A 21,983-nucleotide genomic window follows, 5' to 3' on the forward strand; every position below is an offset into this window, starting at 1 on the left:
CAAAATAATGAAGTTACATGTTTCAAAAGTGAAAACACGCAGTTTACTTCAGGTGGGTGTTTCATAAAGCTGTTCGTAAAGTTACGCACGACTGGAACATGTTCTTAGGTCATAACTCAATTGCATAGGGATATCACATACCACAAGAAAGGATCACCAGTCGTGCTTAAAGTCATTCGTATCTTACGAACAGCTTTATGAAACACCCACCTGGTTGGTTAGTCTACTAACTAATTGCTCTCCTATAGACCTCCCAGACATGCCGGCGTGTATTACATAACACCCCCAAGTGAAAGACTTGAATCCATTCTCTGTTCCGAGATTAGCCTTGATTTCCCCATGATTTGTCAATTAAAGGTCGCTTTAAGATACAACAAAATGAAGTTAGCACCAAAAATTTGGCAAGCACTATTGTGCCCTTTCCAACATCTGATACCAGGGGTGAGTCTCATTGAAAATGCACTCTCCTTTAGCTTTTGAGATGCCTTTGTTTTCTACACTCGGCAAAAAAAGTTCTTGGACACTTAGAAAACTTAAAATATTTCATATAGATATTGGATTATTTAAGGCAAATTATTGTATGTCAACATGACCAGACAATATTCCTCTGGTCATGTTGACATACAATAATTTGCCTTTAATCAAATATCTACATGTATATGAAATATTTTAAGTTTCCTAAGTGTCCAAGAACTTTTTTTGCCGAGTATGTATGGTTAGTCATGATCAGAGTAAACTTTTTAGTCTCTAATATAATTGTGTTTGTTTTCCCTTTCTCTTCTTTGTTTCGTGCCCCCCTTTGCCATTTTCACAGATGGTGATTATTCTGGTGATGATGATGACAATGACATTCTGACCCCCAGAGCGAATCACCATCATCATCATCATGCTCACACAGAGAATGGACCAACAAATCCAAAGGACAAAGGTATTGTAAAGTACCTGGTAACAGGGAAATGAATGAATAAATAAATAAATAAATAAAGGATTTGTATAGTGCATGTATCCACCTTGTTAGGTGCTCAAGGCGCTCCTACAATGCATATTACCCCGGCTAAGCCAGTCTACCAATTCCGGTGCTCACAGCTTTCTGAGGAATTACTTCCTGTTGGTGCCCAATTACTTCACCTAGGTTGAGTGAAGCACAATGTGGGTAAATTTCTTGCTGAAGGAAAACACGCTATGGCTGGGAATCAAAGCCCACATCCCTCAGATTGAAAGACGAGTGTCTAGACCACCACGCCCCCACGGGGCGCTGGGTTATTAACGTGTTATCCTTCTGTACAAGTGATTGCTAAAACTGTTTTTAGTGTATAAGTGAAAACTGCAAATTTCTTTAGTTCACCGTCATGACAATTTCAACCACAAGTAAAACCAGGACCAGAAAATACATGCTTGAAAAGTGAGAAAAAAAGTGAAAATAATTGTATGAGGAAATATTGGCTTACACATCATATGTGATTATATTTCAGGATGTTGTGGGTCGTGATGAGTTTGTTGATGCCAAGTTAGATCATGAGGTTATAAAAAAAATGTTCCCTATCATGTGACTTTGGTTCCGTTCAAGTTGTAGTTCACCCCCCCCCCCCTTTTTGACTGGGAACAATGTTACATGTATGGTTTAAAGCATGTTCCTATTTCCATGAAAAGATGTACAAGTATGGTACACACATGCTCCAAGCTTTTCCATTTTTATTTCTCAATCTTGATCAGGTACAAGAACAAGCATTCACCCTCCCATTTGCTCGCGTACATCAAGCTACAGTGTAATGGGAGTTGTACAATTCAACATAATAAAACAATTGCGAGTAGGGTAGAGCTTGCAAGAAATCCACACACACATGTTGATGAGAAGAAGGTTGTGATAGACGATGTCTAAATCGTTTTAGATGCAGAAAGAACTTCACTGCATTATAGTTTTATTTTTGTCTCTAGCTCCTGCCAGGCAACATGTACATGTAGCTTGAGAGTTGAGACATTGGGTGATTTTAGTGCTGGTGTTGGTGTTACTGTTAGTTAACACAATTTCATTACCTACCATAGCTCCAACCCCTATATGTAATCTGATTTTACAAAAATTATTGGCATTTTGATGTTGTTTTATCATGAAAATTGACCAAACACAAACACCAAAAGGTCAACATCAAACTTAAAATAGCCCATTGTACGTATGCACATCTATAAATTAGTCTCACCAAAACTTGATGTGGAATTTGAAGCTGACCTACATTGTACTAATTATCATTATCACTTAATACATTGTATCTTGTACAGTTATTTATGCATGAACTTCAAGATAAAGAAAAATGCCCTTTATCAAAATTAAGTAGATGATAAGCAGTTATCAAAATATACACATCGTATGAATGTACTTGTACGTGTGAGATATTGGCCAAAGTATTTGTTGTGGAGTTGTTTCCTGCAACGAGTCTAACCTAATTTGCCGTCTGCTTCATGTACATGAATGAATCTTGAAAAGTCTTGCAATTATCCAACTTGGCAGGGGCATCAACAATCAGGTTAATAATCAACTAAACTTTAAAAGGGCAGGTAGATAGGAGGGATGTGACGTCAGCATGATGAGCACCAGAAACATACTGTAGAGTAGAGATTGTTTGAACATCTCCATGGTTCAAGGGCCTGGTAACAGCCCAAGTTTACCCATTTTTTCCTGAAAATTGTGTTGTTTCACAATGATTCAAATATGACCGAAATCACAGTTAAATTCGGAGTTGCGTGAGGTTATGTATGGTATATAACACATCTTTGCATTGGTGAGACCTTGCTCAGAGGACATGCACTTCTACACAGAGGCCGTTCTCATTACGCTTTCTAAAACTAGTTTACTGGAGACCGATTCAGGAAACCACTTTGGAAGATCGCTTTGCTAGCGTTCCCACTTGATCAAACGAAAGTGGTTTTCAAAATCACTTCACGTAAAGCGCTCTTGTTGCTATGGAAACGCTCTCAGTGGGGTGACACGTTTCGCGCAAAATTCGAAACCGCAGCATAGGCATTCTACACCTGTCGTGTGGAGGAGCGCGCTCAAAATGTGCGAAGATCGCTTCCCGAAGAACGGTTGTGTCCTCACTTACGCTAAAACCAGTTTAACGAGGCAAAGCGATTTTGCAAACTACATCGCGAGGTGGTTTTCCAAACTGGTTTGGAAGATCGCTTCCAAGACCGCTTTGACCGTTCTCACTACGCGTTAAACTAGTTTCCACTAAACTAGTTTTAGGAACGTAGTGAGAACAGCCTCATAGTCATCAATGAGGTATATAAGCTACACTGTACATGTACCTGTAGATACCGTTCGCACATTGCTGTCAGTTGAAAACCACATGGAATGTAGTTGCAGGCTTGCAGCGAACTATGATTCCTTGAGAAAGTTGTTAGTATCAAGGTTTTTTGTCACCGTAATCATGGTTATTATGTTGACAATCATGATAGATCTTGATCTGGTTAAAACATTTAAATGTACACTCTTTGAAATCATGAAATCTAAGCTGAAAAATGATCACTTCAACACAAAGCACACGTGGGACAGTGTATTGCTTGACCCGACATCTTGGCTTGTTTTTTTTTCAATTTTCACCACAATTACACATTCTCTACCAGAATCAATTGGTTAAGATCTTTTAATACTTTGGGTTCTTTTTACAGGATTCTGTTCGAACTGATTGTCAGATTGTTGTTGCCACAACTGCCATTTAAAATAAATGTACATGTACAGTGTTTAAATCTGAATCTTAAGTAACACTTGACTCTTCGTGAAACACTCTCTGGCAAACTTAGATCCAAATCAGAATATCTAAAGATTTTACAGTACGTCTTATGAAGATGCAATTTGTAGCTTTTTTTTATTCATGTTGACTCCTCAAATTTATACTACATGTACCGTACATGTATTGTCAATCACCTCAATATAAAAAATAGCGTGATTTTTGTATGTGAAATATGGAGTTGTTTAGAAGGGTGTTCATGCCAAGCTTGTAAAGCCTGAAGAATTTGAATGCAAAAACATCAACAAACCATTTGTGTTTGTGTGTGACACATCGTCAATATTGATTTTAAGATTCTTGAGTGAATGTTTTGACATCCTCAATAAAGACTGGGCTAGATGATAACCTTTCTTACAGCTAGCATGGACTGAATGCAGTGTATGAAATGCATGTACAGTACTTTCATGAGGACAATGGGTGACTTCATCCTCGTGACAGACCAAACTACCCCTTAAATTTCTAATATGGCTCCAATCTGCCAAAAACAATCAAGAGCATTTAAAAATCAATATTCTACATACAGCAAAGTAATGAGATTTGCTTTTTGAGCAAAAATAGTAGCCCTTGAACATAAAGAAATAGCCCCTAAAAAACAAATTATTTCCTACTGTGCATTGCTGGTTGAGTGAGTTAAAAAAAATATATAGTTATAGGTATAAAATAAATCACTTTATCATAGGAATATTAATTTTGCCAGAATTCCCCCCCCAAAAAAAAAAATGCAACTGGATGTATAATCAAATGATTTTGAAAGAATCCAATATTATACATACTGTACATATACTCCACAAAGTTTGAAGAGGCAAAATTACAGCAGATAATGATTATTGTCTTGACGAAGGTTGTTTTTATCATCATTTGTACTGTAGTTTGTATACAATCATGCTTTTTTCTACCCCTGGAATCCTTGATTCTGTTTGACACCAAATTTTATTGTACACGACTCCATGTACATGTACGTGTACTACCAGCAAAAATTACATTTTACCTTTCGGCTTTGCCTTGAAATCTATTCACGTACATGTCGGTCAAATAAATTGCAATCACATATTGTTGTATTACAAAAATCAAGAACAATTTACATGTAGGTTTTACTTTGTCATATTTGGATGTGTGCATGTATGCTTTTGCTTTTACATGAGCCCTGAATAGCTACATGTATTCAGCTCTTTGTTGCATCACAATTTACAAAATTAAAAACTGGAGCATGACAAGCCTCATTGTATTCTCAAAAAAATTGTGATTACCTTTAGGCTATATATAGATTAACATTTTTGAAATACCCGGTAACGATTGTATAGATAATTTTTTTACTTTAATAACCTTTATTATGAAAAACCAATTAAAGTATGCATGATGTCAACCAATTGTTGTGTTTTCAAATATTATAGAGGCTGACTATAACGTTTATCGCTAATCAGAACCGCAATACGTTATGAGATTGAAAAGGGGGCCGTTAGCTTGATTGCCCCCTTTTCGATCCCATAACGCATTGCGGTTCTGATTAGCGATAAACCTTAAAATACATGTACATGGATGGGGGTTATTAGGGAAGTTCAGACATCTGAAGGAGTTATACCTTGGTCACATTTGCTCTGTGGCGGCCGTACGGCGAGTCGAAAACAGCCGTTTTAACATTGTTTGTACCAGCTACATATAGGTGGTTTTAGTAAAAATGAATAAAAAGGCTGTTTTCGACTCGCCGTACGGTCGTCGTAGGGCAAATGTGACCATGGTATAAGACACACACATGGGCAGTGGGGGATTCAGGCGGGAGCACAAGGGGTGCACACCCCCACTATATTGTGATAATCTTTTTCTTATCTTCTTCCTTTTTCAGAGGAAGAGGGAGGGGGATGGTCTACTTTGCCCCTGTATGTGCCCCTTGAGGGTGATGTCCCTAGATAGTGTATGCCATTGGGTATGACTGCTTATTTCATTCATGGTGCCACAGTACGTTACCCTGCAATATACAACTCCTATTCCTATACTCGGCCCTCTTTTAGTCAGCGGGCACATACCCTTGGTTTTCGCATAGTGCATAATACAGAGTCTGAAGTTGAAAACTAACTTCACTCTTGCCTGAAAACCTTAGTAGCTACTAGGTAGTTTCAAATATCCGTAAACATAAACCACAACAAATTGGTGCATTTCATGGGATTTCCTTTCCTTTGCTTCCTTTTGACCACAATCTACAATCAAGACATCAATGTATGAGATCACTGGCGTAAATCCCTGTTGATGGATGGGGGGATGATTGAAATATTTTGGCATTTTTTTGCAATCATGTTTTTAGATATGCAAGGAATTGTCATTGATATGTCCATATGACAAATACCCCTCCAATATTATCTTTTTTACCCCATGATGGTTTAATGGTTTTATTAGAGATTACATTAAAAATGAATTCATGAATAAATCATCCACTTCAAGCTAATGGACATCCACACACCCATCACACATATTTCTCTCTCTCTCTCACACACACTCTCTAATATGCTTTTCACACTGCATTTCCTTAACCCCATACTATCCTTAACCCCGGACTATCCTTAACCCCATACTATCTTTTTTTCGATTCACACTGTCTTTCTTAACCCCATACTATTTGCTTAGCCGGGGTTAACGCCTTAACCCTGGGCAATCACACAGCTCATAAATATTGATGATTTTACCATACAGAGCGCGATTAACGTGCAATTTCGACTTCTGTGATTGGCTAATGCTTAGCCCCACTATTGCTTAGCCCTGTTTCGTTTCACACTGCATCTCTTAGCACCGCAATTGTGGTGCTAGCACCACAATAAGCCGGCAAACCCTGCTTTTTTGCAGGGCCAGATAGTACCATACTATTTACCATGCTAGCCCACTTTGCTAAAACGTAGTGTGAAAACGAAGTGGGCTAAGCTTAACCCCGGGAAATTGGTGGGGCTAAGACCCCCCCCCCCCTTAGCCCCACCAATTTTCTGGGGTTAAGGGAAAAAAGTGCAGTGTGAAAAGCATATAAATCTCTCACACACACACACACTCTCTCCCTCCCTCTCTCTCTCTCTCACGCGCATATACACATGTCATCAACATTTACAAATCACTAAGTTTATTCAAATGATGCATCATTCTACACTATTAATCAAAGGAGAGTCACGAACACGATATATAAAACAATATATAACTTCCTACTTTCAGACAGCGGTGCTTTAATAATAGGTCTATCTGTACATTGTTTGGCAAAAAACAAACCACGTCATGATAATCACCATGATAATACTGCTGGATAATCTCATCGATAAAGTGTAATAATAGTAAAATAACAACAGTGAAAGAACAAAAGGACAATAAACAAAACAAGGGGATAATACTATTCCCTATTCATAACAATAATAATAATAATAATAATAATGATAATAATGATAATAATAATAATATAATAATAATAATGATGATAATAATAATAAGTAGGGCCTATGATAATAATAACAAAAATAATAATTATGATAGTTAAAAGAATAATAGTGATAGAGAGTAATAATAATGCTATAAATAATAACAATTATAAGATGCAAGACATTCACAATCACAGGTTTGTTGACACTTTGTTGGTCTTGCTGGTCATGTTGGTCGCTGCTAGGTTCGGAGGTTGAGGCTTCTTCTTTACTGGCAGTTGTAGACTCATTTGAGACATTTTCTGCCACATCTGGATCCTCTTCATCTCTTCTGAAGAAAGACGTTATTTTGCTCAATTTACGTCGTTTTGAACCGGACTGGGACATGACGCCAAAACTATATTACGAGTTGTCAAGTTTAATGAAGTCAAACTAACATACATGCATTACATCAAACTCATTACAACAGCCTCGCGCGGTAAAACTGAACATACACCACGCATGATCGGAATGCGAATACGCCCGTAAACTACATTTTTTGACATTCCATCTTTAATAATCCCTTCCCAAAGACCCCAACATTGATGAATTGGAAGAAACGGGGGTTCTCTTCAATGTTAAAATAAGGACATAAGTATTTCGTTTGGAAATGGTGAACAGGCTCTTTATTTGCATTTTATGATTAAATAATATTGTTTTATTTGTTAAGCGGTATTTTAGGAAGAATTTTCACCAATAAAACAATTATCTCTTGTGATTTTTTTTCATTTCTTTCATAAAAAGTGGGGGATATATCCCCCCATCCCCCCCGGATTTACGCCAGTGTATGAGATGAAGTCACTGAGATTGTAATCATTTTTTTCTTTATTCAGTGATAAACTCATCAGAGAAACTTGAAATTAATAATTTTGCTACATCACCTTTGTTCGTGTACAAAATGGCCCTTTTAGAAATCAAAGCTCCAATATAATGTATTTAATTTCAACTTTCTCATTTATTCAAATTCTTGGCATCAATGTAGAAATGAGTTATCAGATTCAATTCCAAAGGGATTTGGTACAGAGTAAATGTATACTGCATGTGGAAGAATAGAGAAGTAACACATGCTGGGGAAGAGGTGAAGCTTTGAATGCAAGATAATTTCATGCCTCAAACTTTTACAAGACAAGTAGCCAAGTTTGGGATCTGCCAAGGAGTAAAGGGCGGGAGGGGGGGGGGGGAGAGATGTAGGATGGGAGGAGTGGGAGGGAGGGAGGAAGAGGGGAAGGGAGGGAGGGAGAAGAAAGTTAAGGTGAGAGAGAAAAGGGGAAGGAAGAAAGGATGGGACTCAGGAGGGAGTTTGATATGCTTTTCACACTGCACATATTTTCTTTAACCTCAGGAAATTGGTGGGGCTAAGGGGGGGGGGGGGGCGGGGGTCATAGCCCCATCAATTTCCTGGGGTTAAACTTAGCCCACTTCAGTTTCACACTACGTTTTAACAAGTGGGCTTGCATGGTAAATAGTGACGGTACTATCTGGCCCTGCAAAAAAGCAGGTTAGCGGGCTTTATTGCAGTGCTAGCACCTCAACTGTGATGCGGTGTGAAACGAAATCGGGCTAAGGAAAAGTGGGACTAAGCATTAGCCCATCGCAGAAGTCGAAATAGCACGTTTATTATGCTTTGTGTGGCAAAATCATCAATATTCATGAGCTGTGTAATAGTATACAAATAGCGAATAGGCATGAGTGCGATGGTGCGAGATTTCGCATGAGGTGAAAGAAAGATGCTCTATTCAACGAGGCGTTAGCCGAGTTGAATAGAGTGTTTCTTTCTTTCACCGAATGCGAAATCTCGCACCATTGCACGAATAAGAATATTCGCTATTTGTGTTGTACAACGCCTCGGAGTTTAGCGAATTTATGAAAAAACAAAGAGTTTTTCCTGCAGTAATCTATGAAAAGGGAGCAAAAATATGGAAAGCGAAAAGCAAAATCCCACAAGCGAACACCTCGGGCAGCATTGCGCATTTAGCCAGCAGGCTATACGCGTATTGCACCTGCATTTTTACTGAGCGCAATGAATTGAATCGTATTGTGACGTCACCTCCTAAAGCCGTGCAACGGTACATTTTGGACGGTACATTTTGGATGGTATACGTCTTTTGTGCAACGGTACGAATGTTTGACATTCAGCCTCCTATTTGCTCGCGTACAACAAGCTAAGTAGGCGTTGTACAATCTGGGGTTAAGGCGTTAACCCTGGCTAAGCAAATAGTATGGGGTTAAGAAAGACAGTGTGAAAACAAAAAAAGATAGTGTGTGATTTATAAGGATAGTCCAGGGTTAAGGATAGTATGGAGTTATAAAGGAAATGCAGTGCGAAAAGCATATGAGAGAGAGGGGGGGGGGGGGGAGGTAGGTGGAGAAACTCATAGGTTGCATGTTTTTAAATGCAGAATTATGTGCTTGTTAGTTACTATTCAGATTTTACAATACATGTATGTAGAATATCTAAATTTGCTGCAAATAGCATTCAGAGTTCTAATAAAGGATATTCCTGACAACTGTAAACTTGCCAAAGCTTTGCCTTACACGTAAAACATGTGTAATTCAGATTTAATACAGTAGTTCATAATACCTTATTACTTGATCCCCAGGAAAGAACATCACCATTCAATTTGAGAGGTTATGTAACAATAAAGAGTGACAATCTATGACAGATAAAGCTTTATGACTTCATAATTGCATCCTTTCACTGAACGGACTGACCCCAATGCATTGACCTCACTCTCACACTAATACCCCTTTCATAAACCCAATTATGCGGCTAATAGCAGCATAATTTGTTCGTAAAATCGGAGGAGGACCAGAGTTATCCGCATTATTTTGATGCTGCAATTATCCGCAAAATAGCGGCATCGGGACCAGATTTTTACTTTATGAACGTATTTCAAAATTAATGCGGATAATTGCCATGGTGCGGTCACAAGGTCACCCTTTTCCAACACAACCGCATCGGAGGGGGTGTGTGCGGTTGCCATGATGATTATCCGCCTTTTTCAGGACGGGCGCTCGTAAAAATAGTGCGGATAATTTTCGGAGTTTGTGAACGCAATTTCTATTGAATTATCCGCATTACTCTTAGGCGGCTAATTGGAGAATGGGTTTATGAAAGGGGTATTTGAGGACCCCAACTCTTATCCCTCTCATTTATTGTGCATAAATTGAATTAATTCCTTCAAAAACTTTCAAGACAAAACCTGAAAATCCTGTTTGCTTTTTGCTCATCCATGACTTTTGTTGTACATTTCACGCATTATCAATATCTCGTCACATTTTCTTCTTTTTTATTTGGCAAGATATTAATCTCCTTTTGCTATCCTCAACCCAGCAGAAATTCATTGAATGAGTTGGTGCCAATTTGAATCAAAGTTACTTGGCCAAAAATAGCTCCAAAGCATGATTCCCGGCTTCTCTCGATTGAAACACATTACAAGATTATTTGGTTTAGACTTAAGAGTCAAGTCCGTTTTGAGATTCAAGTCAAGTGAAGACACTGGAGTCCCATTACAAATTCTAACAGGATTGAGTCATCGATATGATCTACAGTAGTTGATATTCATGACACGAGTCATTGACTCATCCCTACTGAATAAACCATATTATCAGGTTTTCTGAAAGAATTTCCTGTTTTTAACAATAACCCTTACTTGAAACAATACATTGTACGTGCATTGAACATAATTTTGTTTTCTGTATTTCCCTGTATCTACAGGAGACAAGGCTTCCTTTGTCCCACAGTACATGGGCGTAGACTTCAGAGGAGAGGCGGTCACATTCAAGGCGACGACGCAAGGTGTCTTGACGACTCTCTCTCACTGTATTGACCTTATGAAGCAGAGGGAGGAGCAATGGCAGAAACGATTAGAAAAGGTTGGTGTCACTCAAGGTGCAATCATAGAGAGGATGATGTCACACGTAAAGTATTTGTGCGCTACTTGTATTTTACAGCAGTTTACAAATTACCTAATGAGCACTCGAACAACAATCATTTGGATCTTTAAAAATTCCCTCTTAATGGAAGAAACTGCTTGAGGGTTTATGATATGATTGACCCATCAGAAGCAATGTCTGCTGAGGTCACTCTCCCATAACAGACCACCCTGGTTATTTCAAGAATGCTTCAGTTGAGGATACATCTAGAAGGTACTTTTGATTACATGCTTACCGGTCTATGTTGACAGAATAGAGTTACACAAAATATGCAAAAACAAGTCACAAACAAAAAAATGTATGATTATTTCAAAAGTTCTGAAATTGTGGCTTGTCATTGGCTGGTACCAAGTACAGTTTTATAAATAGAGCAACTCAATCATAGTGTTGGCTCTATTCGGTAGAGCGTATGTGTCACAATCGGGAATACAAGCCCCAGCCGCATCAGACCAAAAAGACGTTAAAACATGGGAGTTACTGCTACCCTATTTGGCGTTCAATGGTTTAAGGGAAAGAGCAACATCGATTTGGTACTGCCCAGTGGCTGCCGGGCCCACGATCAATTTGGGAAAACAAATTTTCTGAGTATTTCTATTTCAGATTTCTATATCATACAATAAAATATAGATTTTCATTTTTTTCACGTACCTTAATAAAGATGTAAGCCAGAGTCTCAGTATCTTTTTTTGTTGCCTTCCAATAGACGATAAGAGATCGGGAAAGCCAATATTTCATCCAGGGTGCATCAACACTGGGCAGAGTCAATTAGCATGACTATTGTTAAGCTACAATGTACCTTGATGATAAAGAGGCACTAGCAGTCCATCCTTTGAAGGGGAATCCAACCCAACTGTAAACTTGTTTTTAGAGGAAAAAGAATAATCAGACAAGTTGATAGGTGAAAGTTTGAACAATATCAGACAAACAATAAGAAAGTTATGAATTTTTGAAAGTTGTAATAGTTGCTAATCACTATATACCGATGGAGACTCAATTGACTGTATATGTGATATCATAGTGATGTAAGGCAAGGACTACTCTTCCATGTACTCCAATACATAAACTGGTTAAAATGTCATTTTTTTCAAAAGTTTTACGTCATATTATATTTTTCTTTCATTAGGATATAAAAACATACTGCTTTAGGGGAATAAAAACTTAGGAGAAAACCACAAATCCCTGATAATTAAGTACATGGCCTAAAATTTACTTACCCAGTTGCTAATTTGACATTTTCATAGTCTTAGGGATCTCAATTTTAAAGCAGCTATAACTCCGTATTGCTTGTCCGATTTCTTTCAAGCTTTCACCATTCTGTTTTATTTTAATTTTTCCTTTCCAACACAACATTTTATGATCAAGGCTGGATTGCCCTTTAACTGAAACATACTTACCTATTTTTTTTAGCCTTCAATATTGCTAATAGCTCATTCATCAACCAACTCTCTGTAATAGAAAATGAACTAAAATAAAAACCATTAAAGTGACCATCCAAGTGTTAGTATGTATGAATATGATTCTGATAAAAAATGAGTAACTTGTACAGTAACACAATAAATTCATGTATGCCATCCTGTCTATAGATGGGGGGAGGGGGTGGGGGTTATTTTCTAAGCAGTACATGCTTCCATGTGTGCTTGTGTATTTCGGGCCTTTTCAACATTCTCTATTCTAGCTAGTTTTCCCTGTAACTTTTCAGTAGCTTTTAACATGGATCTTCATGATGTGATACATGTGTCAATAGACTTTATGTCAAAGTTAATGCTCACTGCAACTATTTGAATTCAGCTTAAAGTACAATTAGAATGTATAATAATGCTTCAACTTGTTTTAAATCTGAACTCAGGAGCAAGACAGGAGAAAGAGAGCTGTAGAGGCATACAAGCAGGTCCTTGCAGAACGCAAACACCAAGCCAGGATAGGAGGCCCTGATTATGAGGTAAGATACATGATCTATGAGGTAGTATTATGGTTTATTCCCACAACTTGGTATAGTGGAATGGAACTACAATTGGTTCCATGACATTTGCTCCGCTTAAAAATCTGCACGTTAAAGCCAAACCTAAAACCTAACCTCCAAAGCTAAATAAACTCATAATTGATATAAAAAGGGGATTTTCACCAGATACTTTATTGAAGTAGGATTAATGAATGCATCTCCTATTCCCATAAAATTGATGTAAAGATATCCAAGTTCCAGTCGTCCGCAAGTTAAGCATTGGGTCCTTTGTATCTTACCAGTAATAATGACAGGGAATCTGCAAGAAACTTGTTTGCAAAAGAAAAAAAAAACGATTTATTTTAACTCTTAAGTACAAAGTTCATTGGATGAATCAATTTCAGCTACAAAAAACAAATCATTATTCTTGTTCAAGAAGAAATCTGCAATCACGAATTTGAAATAATTGTATCACTTGGGACCTAAAATTGACGTACAATTGATCGCAAAGTTCTCGCAATGTGCCTTCAGAACCTAAACACCATCTATCATTATCATTATTTACTCTCAATAATTCCCAGTATATTCCTGGTGATTCAATAGCCAATCTTAACCCTTCCTCCACCAAAATCTCTTGATTCCCATTGACTTGATACAGGAATCACCAGACGCTGGTAGTCAAGAAGCTATTCATCAAGTTCTGCTTCATCTGTCAGTCATACTGGCTGTATTAATTACTCATGTATTCCACAGAGCTTCCAAGTCTCCCGGATCCTGCGGGAGAATACTGGATTGCGATCCAATCTCCCGTTCTCCCGACCCCATGCCAAAATCTCCCGGATAATCAGGATTTTTAGCTGTTAAATTGTAAAATTCATACAAACGACTGTTTAACGAGTCTAGCATGTTCAACTCCCTAACACCCACGTGGAACCTCCTTATCACATTTTCATTTTACCCAGTAACTTCTACCAGTTTTTGTATAATCGTACATTGATTTCCCATGTAAATGAAGATAATTTTACTGAACGACTGGTGAAGTAGTCTAACAAGCCATTTTATTTCCGAGTTCTGCAATGTGTAATGAAAACTCTTCAGCGGTACTCTATGCACATTGCCCCCGATGCGCCCCAGCGGGGCTCCAGCCGTCCGGCCGGCCGCGGTGCGCCGCGCCAGGAAGCTCCGAGGAGGAAAGTTCACGAGCACTGCGAGGCATTTTTCGTAAGCTTGATTGCGCCTTATTCGAGCTGAAACTGTGGATCAACGATGGGATTAACAAATGGATTACTTTTACACCTCGACTTTCAGTTTCAGGAATAATTTTATTGACAATCCTGAAGAATTAGAAGCAAAGTGGAGATTTTTTCGCCTACTTTCACTTGGCAATGCTTGGGTTGATCGGATTCGAACATTTTCTCTTTCGTGAGTGAGCTAGCCTGGCGCTGGCTCAGTGGCTGGCTGAGCTGTGCGAAGCACGGCCCGTCCCGATTTATCCACACTACAATCGCATCGCCAGTGACCATGGAGATCATGGAGATGGAGTCATCCAAGACCAAGACGACAAAATACTTGTCGAAGTATAAAGATACTTTTCAAGCAGAATGGGACTGTGTGACAGTTTTCACAGGAATCCCTCAGAGACTTTAAACAGTCCACATATAAAGTTCATTTACCATGTTTACCACTACTGGCTGCCCCTTCCCCCACTGGCCAATTAAAGGTATTTTCATGTTGAATGCATTCTTTTATGAATTATTTAAAAAATCTACTGTATTGCCTGAAGTGTATATTTAGTCAATGACAATTCATGAATTCTCTCTAATGTGCATTTCATCTATCAGAATTTTTTTTGATGGTTTGGACAGCTGTCGGTTACTATCAAATGTTCTTTCTTAATGTGTTTTGCTACCCAAAACTCCCATCCGTGGGACAACGTTCCGCCGCTCCCTCACAAAATCATACCTCCGCGAAATCTACTGGATTCTATCATCCCAATGTTGGCAGCTCTGATTCCAGTCATCATGCTTAATCCCTTTCAATGGAGTCATATTCTAAGCTTCTTTGTTACATTGATTTGCGTTAAAGGTTTTTTTTACCCCCTCTTCTCATCTGCATTTACAGGAAGGGCCTCACAGTATCATGAAAGAAGAGGAGTTCTTTGATGCCATAGAAGCTGCCTTAGACATCCATGATGAACAGGACTCAGAGAGAAATACAGTGAGTTGTGTGTTCAAGGTTAAGATGCTAAGTTGTTGCAGTGAGATCAAATTTTGGTAGAAACTTTCTCAAGTAGATTGGCATTGCTGATTAAAATGCATCTGGTGGATGTTTTATAAAGCTGTTCATAAAGTTACGCACAACTTACGCACGACTTGAACATATTCTTAGGTCATAAATCAATTACACAGGGATATCATTTAGCACAAGAAAGGATCACCAGTCGTGCATACAGTCATTCGTATCTTACGAACAGCTTTATGAAACACCCACCTGGTCTTAGAATTTAAAATTGCCAAAATTATCAGAAAAAATTATTTCATTTTTGAGTCATTTGCGCTGCACACCAAAATGCATGTATGGGATTACACATAGTTCAGAGCAAACATTAATATTCCAGTTGTTTTTCTGGTGGTGTTTAAATATTAGAGAGCTATCCTGGGAGCGGACCTTTTTGCTGTAATATTATTCCTGTTTGGTTGTTTGACGAGAATTTAAAAGCTCAGAATTAGTTGTTTCCTTTCCCAGAATGTAAGTCTCCTTTTAAAAAGTTGCAGAAGAAGTATGTGAAAACATTGACACATCTTGATAATGACGTCTTTAGGATACCTGTCATGTACATGAACCTGTAGGGTTTAGCACAACATGCTCCTGAGTAGAATTTGCGCTGTGCTATGCCAAATTGGTGCAATACGATCAGTATCATCACCTGATTATCACCAAATTGGATAGATCAAATGAAAAAAAAAAAACATGGATGGAATATTACCACTGCTCTTGCTCTTTGTGCAGGCATGAGCTAAAAGCATGAACCATGTGATATGTAATCTCGCTAGGATTTGAATGTCTTGTGTGTTAGGCTTTGATTTTCTTTAGATATCACCCATAAGGAGCAACAGGTACATTTGTAAGTCTGCCCCGTACTCTCATCCTAGTAAGATGAGTTAACTGCAGAAATAATCATTCATTAGTAGTATAACTTAACTAATGTTCCCATATTCATGTTTAGCTGTGCAAAGCTAAGTGCTGTGGATTCCTGACCCCCAAAATAGCTGCCATAAAATCATAATGAATGATGGGTAATTTAGGCTGTTGGTTTTACACCTTGGGGCTCCTGAATTAGGAATAGGATCTTGATTTGGGTTAATAGGTGTGGGTTTAGATGTCACTTTGGATGTTGTGAGAATGTGAAAACAATCATTGTGAGCTTTCAAATACTCTTCATGTTATCTAGAAAAATAATTGTAGTATAAATGTCCACTACCACAAATATATAAATATATTTAAGATTAAACATGGGAGAAAGTCAACCAAAGTCATGATAAAATAGGTCATTTTGTTTCCTCTTTTCAAATTGAACTGAGAGGATCTGTTGCACAACTTTAAGGGGATTCGCATGAACATTTGCAATAAAAGAATGAACTCTTAGACAATAGTACGGATAGGGTAGGGATTGTATCTGATAAAATATCTGAAAAAAAAGAAAGTCGAGTGCTTTTCATTTAATAATAATATTTCACCAGTAGGTGATCCTTAATGAACTTTCTGCTTTTGATTCTTAGGTGAGAGATAATCCAGATACGTTGTATGCCAGGACGATATGTGCAGACAGGCCTCCAGCAGAACACAAACTATCACAGCAGGTAGGTACACTTGGTTGCAGAATGACCATTCCCTTGGATCAAAGACCAACTCCAAGAACCACCATCCTGGATGGAACCTACTCCAAAAGACTTCCTCAGACATTCCACATCCCATAACCTTAACAAATCTGTGTAATCTGATTGTGCACAAAATCTGTGGGTATTAGGTGGCCCAAAAAAATAAGACAAAATGGGAGACATTTTTTGCTACCTGGCTGCGAAAAGCTATTCATCGTTCCTATTCTGTTAAAAGTAGCACAAAATTAGATGCCATAACTTTTCTCTGCACAATTGTGAAGAGTGATATCATTTAATGTTTAAAATTTCTTCCTTACACAATCAAGAAAATTAGGTTACTACTTCATGAGAAGTTTGACAACCATGTTGCTGTTGGCTTTACCAGACAACGACTGATGTTATTGGTCAGGTATGAGGTTGCGCCACTAGTAGATTGACAGGTGATTCATAGAATTTCCTGACTACTTTTGATGTGTATTGACTCTGATCCAATGAGTGAATTTTTTTTGTTCCTCACACCAATCCTACTCTTTACTACAATGAGAAAGCGTTGGCTCAGTCGGTAGTGCGTCGAACCAAAGATCGTGGGTTCGAGTCCACCCCTTTGCGGATGACTGAAGCCAGTGCGTTGTGTGTAAACGTCTCTCCCATGTCTCATAGATGCAGGCTATTTTACAATGGAAAACACTCCGTCCCTCAGATAGGACGTTAAATGGAGGCCCCGTGTAGAGGAGAGTCACCACCTTTGCACGTTAAGAACCCACTGCACTATTCGTATAAGAGTAGGGGGAAACCCCGGTGTAGTGGTCCACCTGCACTCCCCCAATCAATTATATCGGGAGGAGAGACTTGCCGGTTATAGTGATTCAGTTCGCTTTTCGCCTCCCAGGCACAGGTGACGCCAAAACAAATAATAGTAATGGTTTGGTTTTTTTCAGGCATCATGATTAGTGATTTCTAGGGCTGTCAATTTGCTAGTGCTGCAACCTCACCTGTGGCTAATCAGTCGCTGTCTGAAGAAGCTTACAGCAACATAGTAGGCACAAGTCTCTAGAGGCAATCATCTTTTCTTGTTTATTGTGCAAAGAAATTTCATCGTAATATTCACCAAGACAGATGAACCTCTTCAATGAAATAATTGTTTATCTGAGATGTGATGGGTTTATAAAAGTGGGATGTCTGAACCCCTCCTCCCCCCCCCAAAAAAAAAAAAAAAAAAAAAGAGAGAGATACAAGGGTTTGTTGTGAGCAATTTCATGTCTGAATAGACCTTGTGAATTGACATTCAAAAGAAAATTCAGAATTTGAATTCATTTCAATATACAGTTACCTTTCAGAGTGAAAAATCAGTGAAATGACTCAACAATTGACTCTTAAATGTTCTTTTGCTACATTTTGCCTGGTGAATTTACAACAACCTTTAAACCAAGAGATGTAAATGATAAACTTCGCATCAATATGCTTGCTAAAAACAACAAAAGTTAATATACGAGATCATATTTCATCTTAGCTAACGTCAATAAAAATGACAATGAGACATTGACAATGAAAATCAGACTTGGCATCAAAAACATTTTCTTGTGAAGGGCCCCCTAGTAGTAAACCCATGTTTTATTCACCGATGAGCATACCCGGGGTAAGCAAACCCCCAAGATGAAAATGAATAAATGAATAAATAGATAAATAGCATTTTGCAGTTATGGAAAAACTTGTGGGTAATTTACAAATATACTTAAAAATAGCCCTAGGTTTGATATAATGATTCATTCTGAGAAGAATTCCCAGATATCTAAACCAAGTTTGTCTGCTATCATTTAGTCTGAATTGACATTTGGTCCAATTATCTCTTGATCTAATGCCCACTGAAACTAATGGTAATTTTCTCTATTGAGCTAATGGCCAATTTGTAAATTGGTATTCATTACTTCATCTGTTGTTTATTTGATGAACTTCATTTCATATAATCAAATAGACTATGTGATGTAAAACCAAGTAGGTGTTTAGACAAAATGATCATTAGGCAAGAGTGGCAAAAAGATCACAAAGTGTTAATAGAAAATTGAGTGTTTATGAAATTGAATAAGGCCAAAACCAGATTTAATTACCAGCATTTGATGAAAGTTGAAAGGACTATAGATGTGAATCTAAACACAGTAAAACTAGTTCACAGACAAATATTCTTTTGATGTTTTACCCTAAAAAGACTGGGCTGTTTCAACACCTAAGAAGACTGGGGGGGGGGGGTAGATCTTGGTCGTTGATCGCGTGTTCGCGAAGAAAATTGGCTCGCGCGTTGCCCATGGCACAATCTTACAAATTTGTACGATGGAATTCTTTGAAAAATCTCATTTCTAATTTCTGATTTATGAGTAAAATAAAAGTTTGCTCTAATTAACTAGGATAAGGCCTCTAAAATGCTTATTTTTTGTTCATAGATTCTTTATAGTATTCTGATCAAATGTATTTTTTAAAAATTCGATATCATAATAATTTTCTTATGTATTTTATTGTTTTCTAAATTTCTTAAGTATTTCTTTGTTTTTCAACTTTTTTTTGTTCTTGGACCGTTGTAGATTTCAAGAACGTGTTTACAAGACCAATGAAGGCTAATGCAACTGACAATAAAGTCTTTGTTTTTCTTTTGAGACGAGGCCACTTTTGTAGAGGGCACATACCTTTATCATAGGTCAAATGGGAACATTTTCAAGACAAACGTGTGGAATATTGAGGCGAATCAAAATAGCTCCTGATGGTCATGGTCTGTATGGGATTAGATTCATCAAAGCCTTGCAACATACATGTTACTTGTCCCCTGTAACATGCTTTCAGGGCATTTGACAAATCTGAAATTATCATTCGAATAGTTTTTCAGATATTGATTGTAAGAAGATAATTCTCAGACACAGTCATGTGACTGATAGACACCTAGGCCCGTATTCTGAAGTCGGGTTTAACTTAAACTCAGGTTTAAAGTTGTGTTTTAAGTATGGGAAGCCAAAAGTAGCCAAAAGTATCAAAATTTTTATCAAGTTGTATGTTTCTTATGTTTACTGTGCTCTTTCCTGATTCATTGATGGTGAAGCCAATAATCTTTTGATACTTCCTAAACAATTATGAATGATTAAAGAGCCAAATGAGCTGAAGTATGATATCTCTAACTGTTAGTAATTTATGTAACAATTGGCTCGCCATACTTAAACCACAATTTTAAACCTGAGTTTAAGTTAAACCTGACTTCAGAATACGGGCCCTACTGTATATAAACCCAGATATACACTGTTCAAGTAAACTCAGTGTCGTAACTCATCCCGTTACCCAACCTTGTTGTGCAGATTCTACAATTATCTACCACTTGTTTTGACTTCTGGTCACATGCCATTTGTGCACATTCTCTTGAAGTGGAAGGAAAATGTTTTTGTGACAGCTTAGTAAATTATGCCATTTCAACTATTGATTTATTTTTCAGTGCAATGAGAAGGTGGAAGAGAACATAAAGTACGCGTTTTCAAAAATTGAGAGTACATGGGATCTGATACACCAAGAGGGCGAGATGAAGGTGAGTGGTTTGATCGTTCATTTCATTTCCTTTTGGGGAAATATTTTGATTTGATGAGCATTTGGAAAGGGCTCAGGATCTGGAAGTGGTTTGGGCGAGAGGAAGAGGGAGAATTCATTCAAGGATGTGGTGAATGGTGTGCACTTGTTCTAAAGGACATTGATTGAATTTTTTTTTTAATTGAATTTATTTTATTTTCATACTTCACAAGATAGCAAAATAATAACATAATACAATTGAGAAATACATTTGATTACATACAAAATACAAAATATAACATGTATAATGGCAGTAAATAAAGTGAAATATGAAGGAACCTGCATAAAAAGCAGAGCTTGTAATGTCTGCAGGTTCCTTAAAGTAATTATGAAATTAGTAATCAAGGAGATCGGACAAAAAAAAAAAATCAGACTACAAAGGAAAAGCCACAGATTAGCGGAAAATCGCGGGGTAAAGAATGAGAGGGAAAGTGGACAAATGTGAAATAGAAGGGGGGGGGGGATGAGCGAAGAATGAAAAAATTTAAATTAGGCAGTATACCTTTAAAAAGGTACAAATCAAATACATTATATATATTCAGCCAGTGCGTCTTAACGGGGTCCATAACTGGACAAAAGAAATGATTTCAGTTTACATTTAAACATACTCAAGGATAAACAGCTAGATATTTCGTTTGGAAGATGATTCCAAAACCTTGGTCCTTCAAATACAATTGTTCTTTGAGCAAATAACGTTCGAGTACGTGGAAGGTGAAATGAGTCCCTTTGGCGGGTTGGATAAGAATGGATGAGGTCGTTTCTTTGAAACAAGGAAGAGAAAATTTCCGGTAGATCATCTTTTGAGAGTTGAAACATGAATGTACCCAAATGAAATTCGTAAAGATCATGAATTTTCAGGATTTTATTTTTTATAAATAATGGATTTGTGTGTGCATAAAAATCAGATTGGTTTATCAACCTAATAGCCCGCTTTTTTAATTTAAATAACATTTCTAATACCGTCTTGTTTGTATTACCCCAAGCTAATATACCATAATTTAGTCGTGATGAAATGAGAGTCATATATAAGTTTAATAGTATATAATCAGGAAAAAAGAATTTTAGCTTGCTTAAAATACCGATACTTCTAGAAGTCAATTTACACAAGTAATTAATGTGACACTTCCAAGACAAATCATGATCGATATAGAGCCCAAGAAATTTGGTGGATTCAACCTGTAATAAATTTACATTATCCATGACTACTTGACCAGGTAAACTTTTAAGAGAATTATAAATATAAATCATAAAATTGGTTTTCTTAGCATTAAGTGACAACTTGTTAGCTCTTATCCAAGACTGAACTGATTGAAGTTCTGTATTTAAAATATTAAGTAGTGTATGTGGGTCACGGTGAGACAGAAAAAGATTAGAATCATCAGCAAACAAAATAAATGACAAAATATTGGAAGATTTTTAAAATCATTAATGT

The 21,983-nt window shown here is 37.5% G+C and overlaps 1 protein-coding gene across 1 annotated transcript in view; it reads left to right on the forward strand.

Moving 5' to 3' along the window:
- Positions 1-21,983, forward strand: part of LOC129260403 (ceramide transfer protein-like) — a 30,771-nt gene extending 8,788 nt beyond the window's left edge. Inside the window, exons 4-9 of the mRNA XM_054898387.2 lie at positions 815-928; positions 10,923-11,080; positions 12,987-13,079; positions 15,201-15,296; positions 16,859-16,939; positions 20,424-21,983. Of these exons, the coding sequence (XP_054754362.2) occupies positions 815-928; positions 10,923-11,080; positions 12,987-13,079; positions 15,201-15,296; positions 16,859-16,939; positions 20,424-20,567 (686 nt within the window). The 3' untranslated portion in view covers positions 20,568-21,983. The remainder of the gene's footprint in view (positions 1-814; positions 929-10,922; positions 11,081-12,986; positions 13,080-15,200; positions 15,297-16,858; positions 16,940-20,423) is intronic.

The sequence above is a fragment of the Lytechinus pictus genome, chromosome 5 (genome assembly GCF_037042905.1).
Source record: "Lytechinus pictus isolate F3 Inbred chromosome 5, Lp3.0, whole genome shotgun sequence".
Taxonomy (NCBI): domain Eukaryota; kingdom Metazoa; phylum Echinodermata; class Echinoidea; order Temnopleuroida; family Toxopneustidae; genus Lytechinus; species Lytechinus pictus.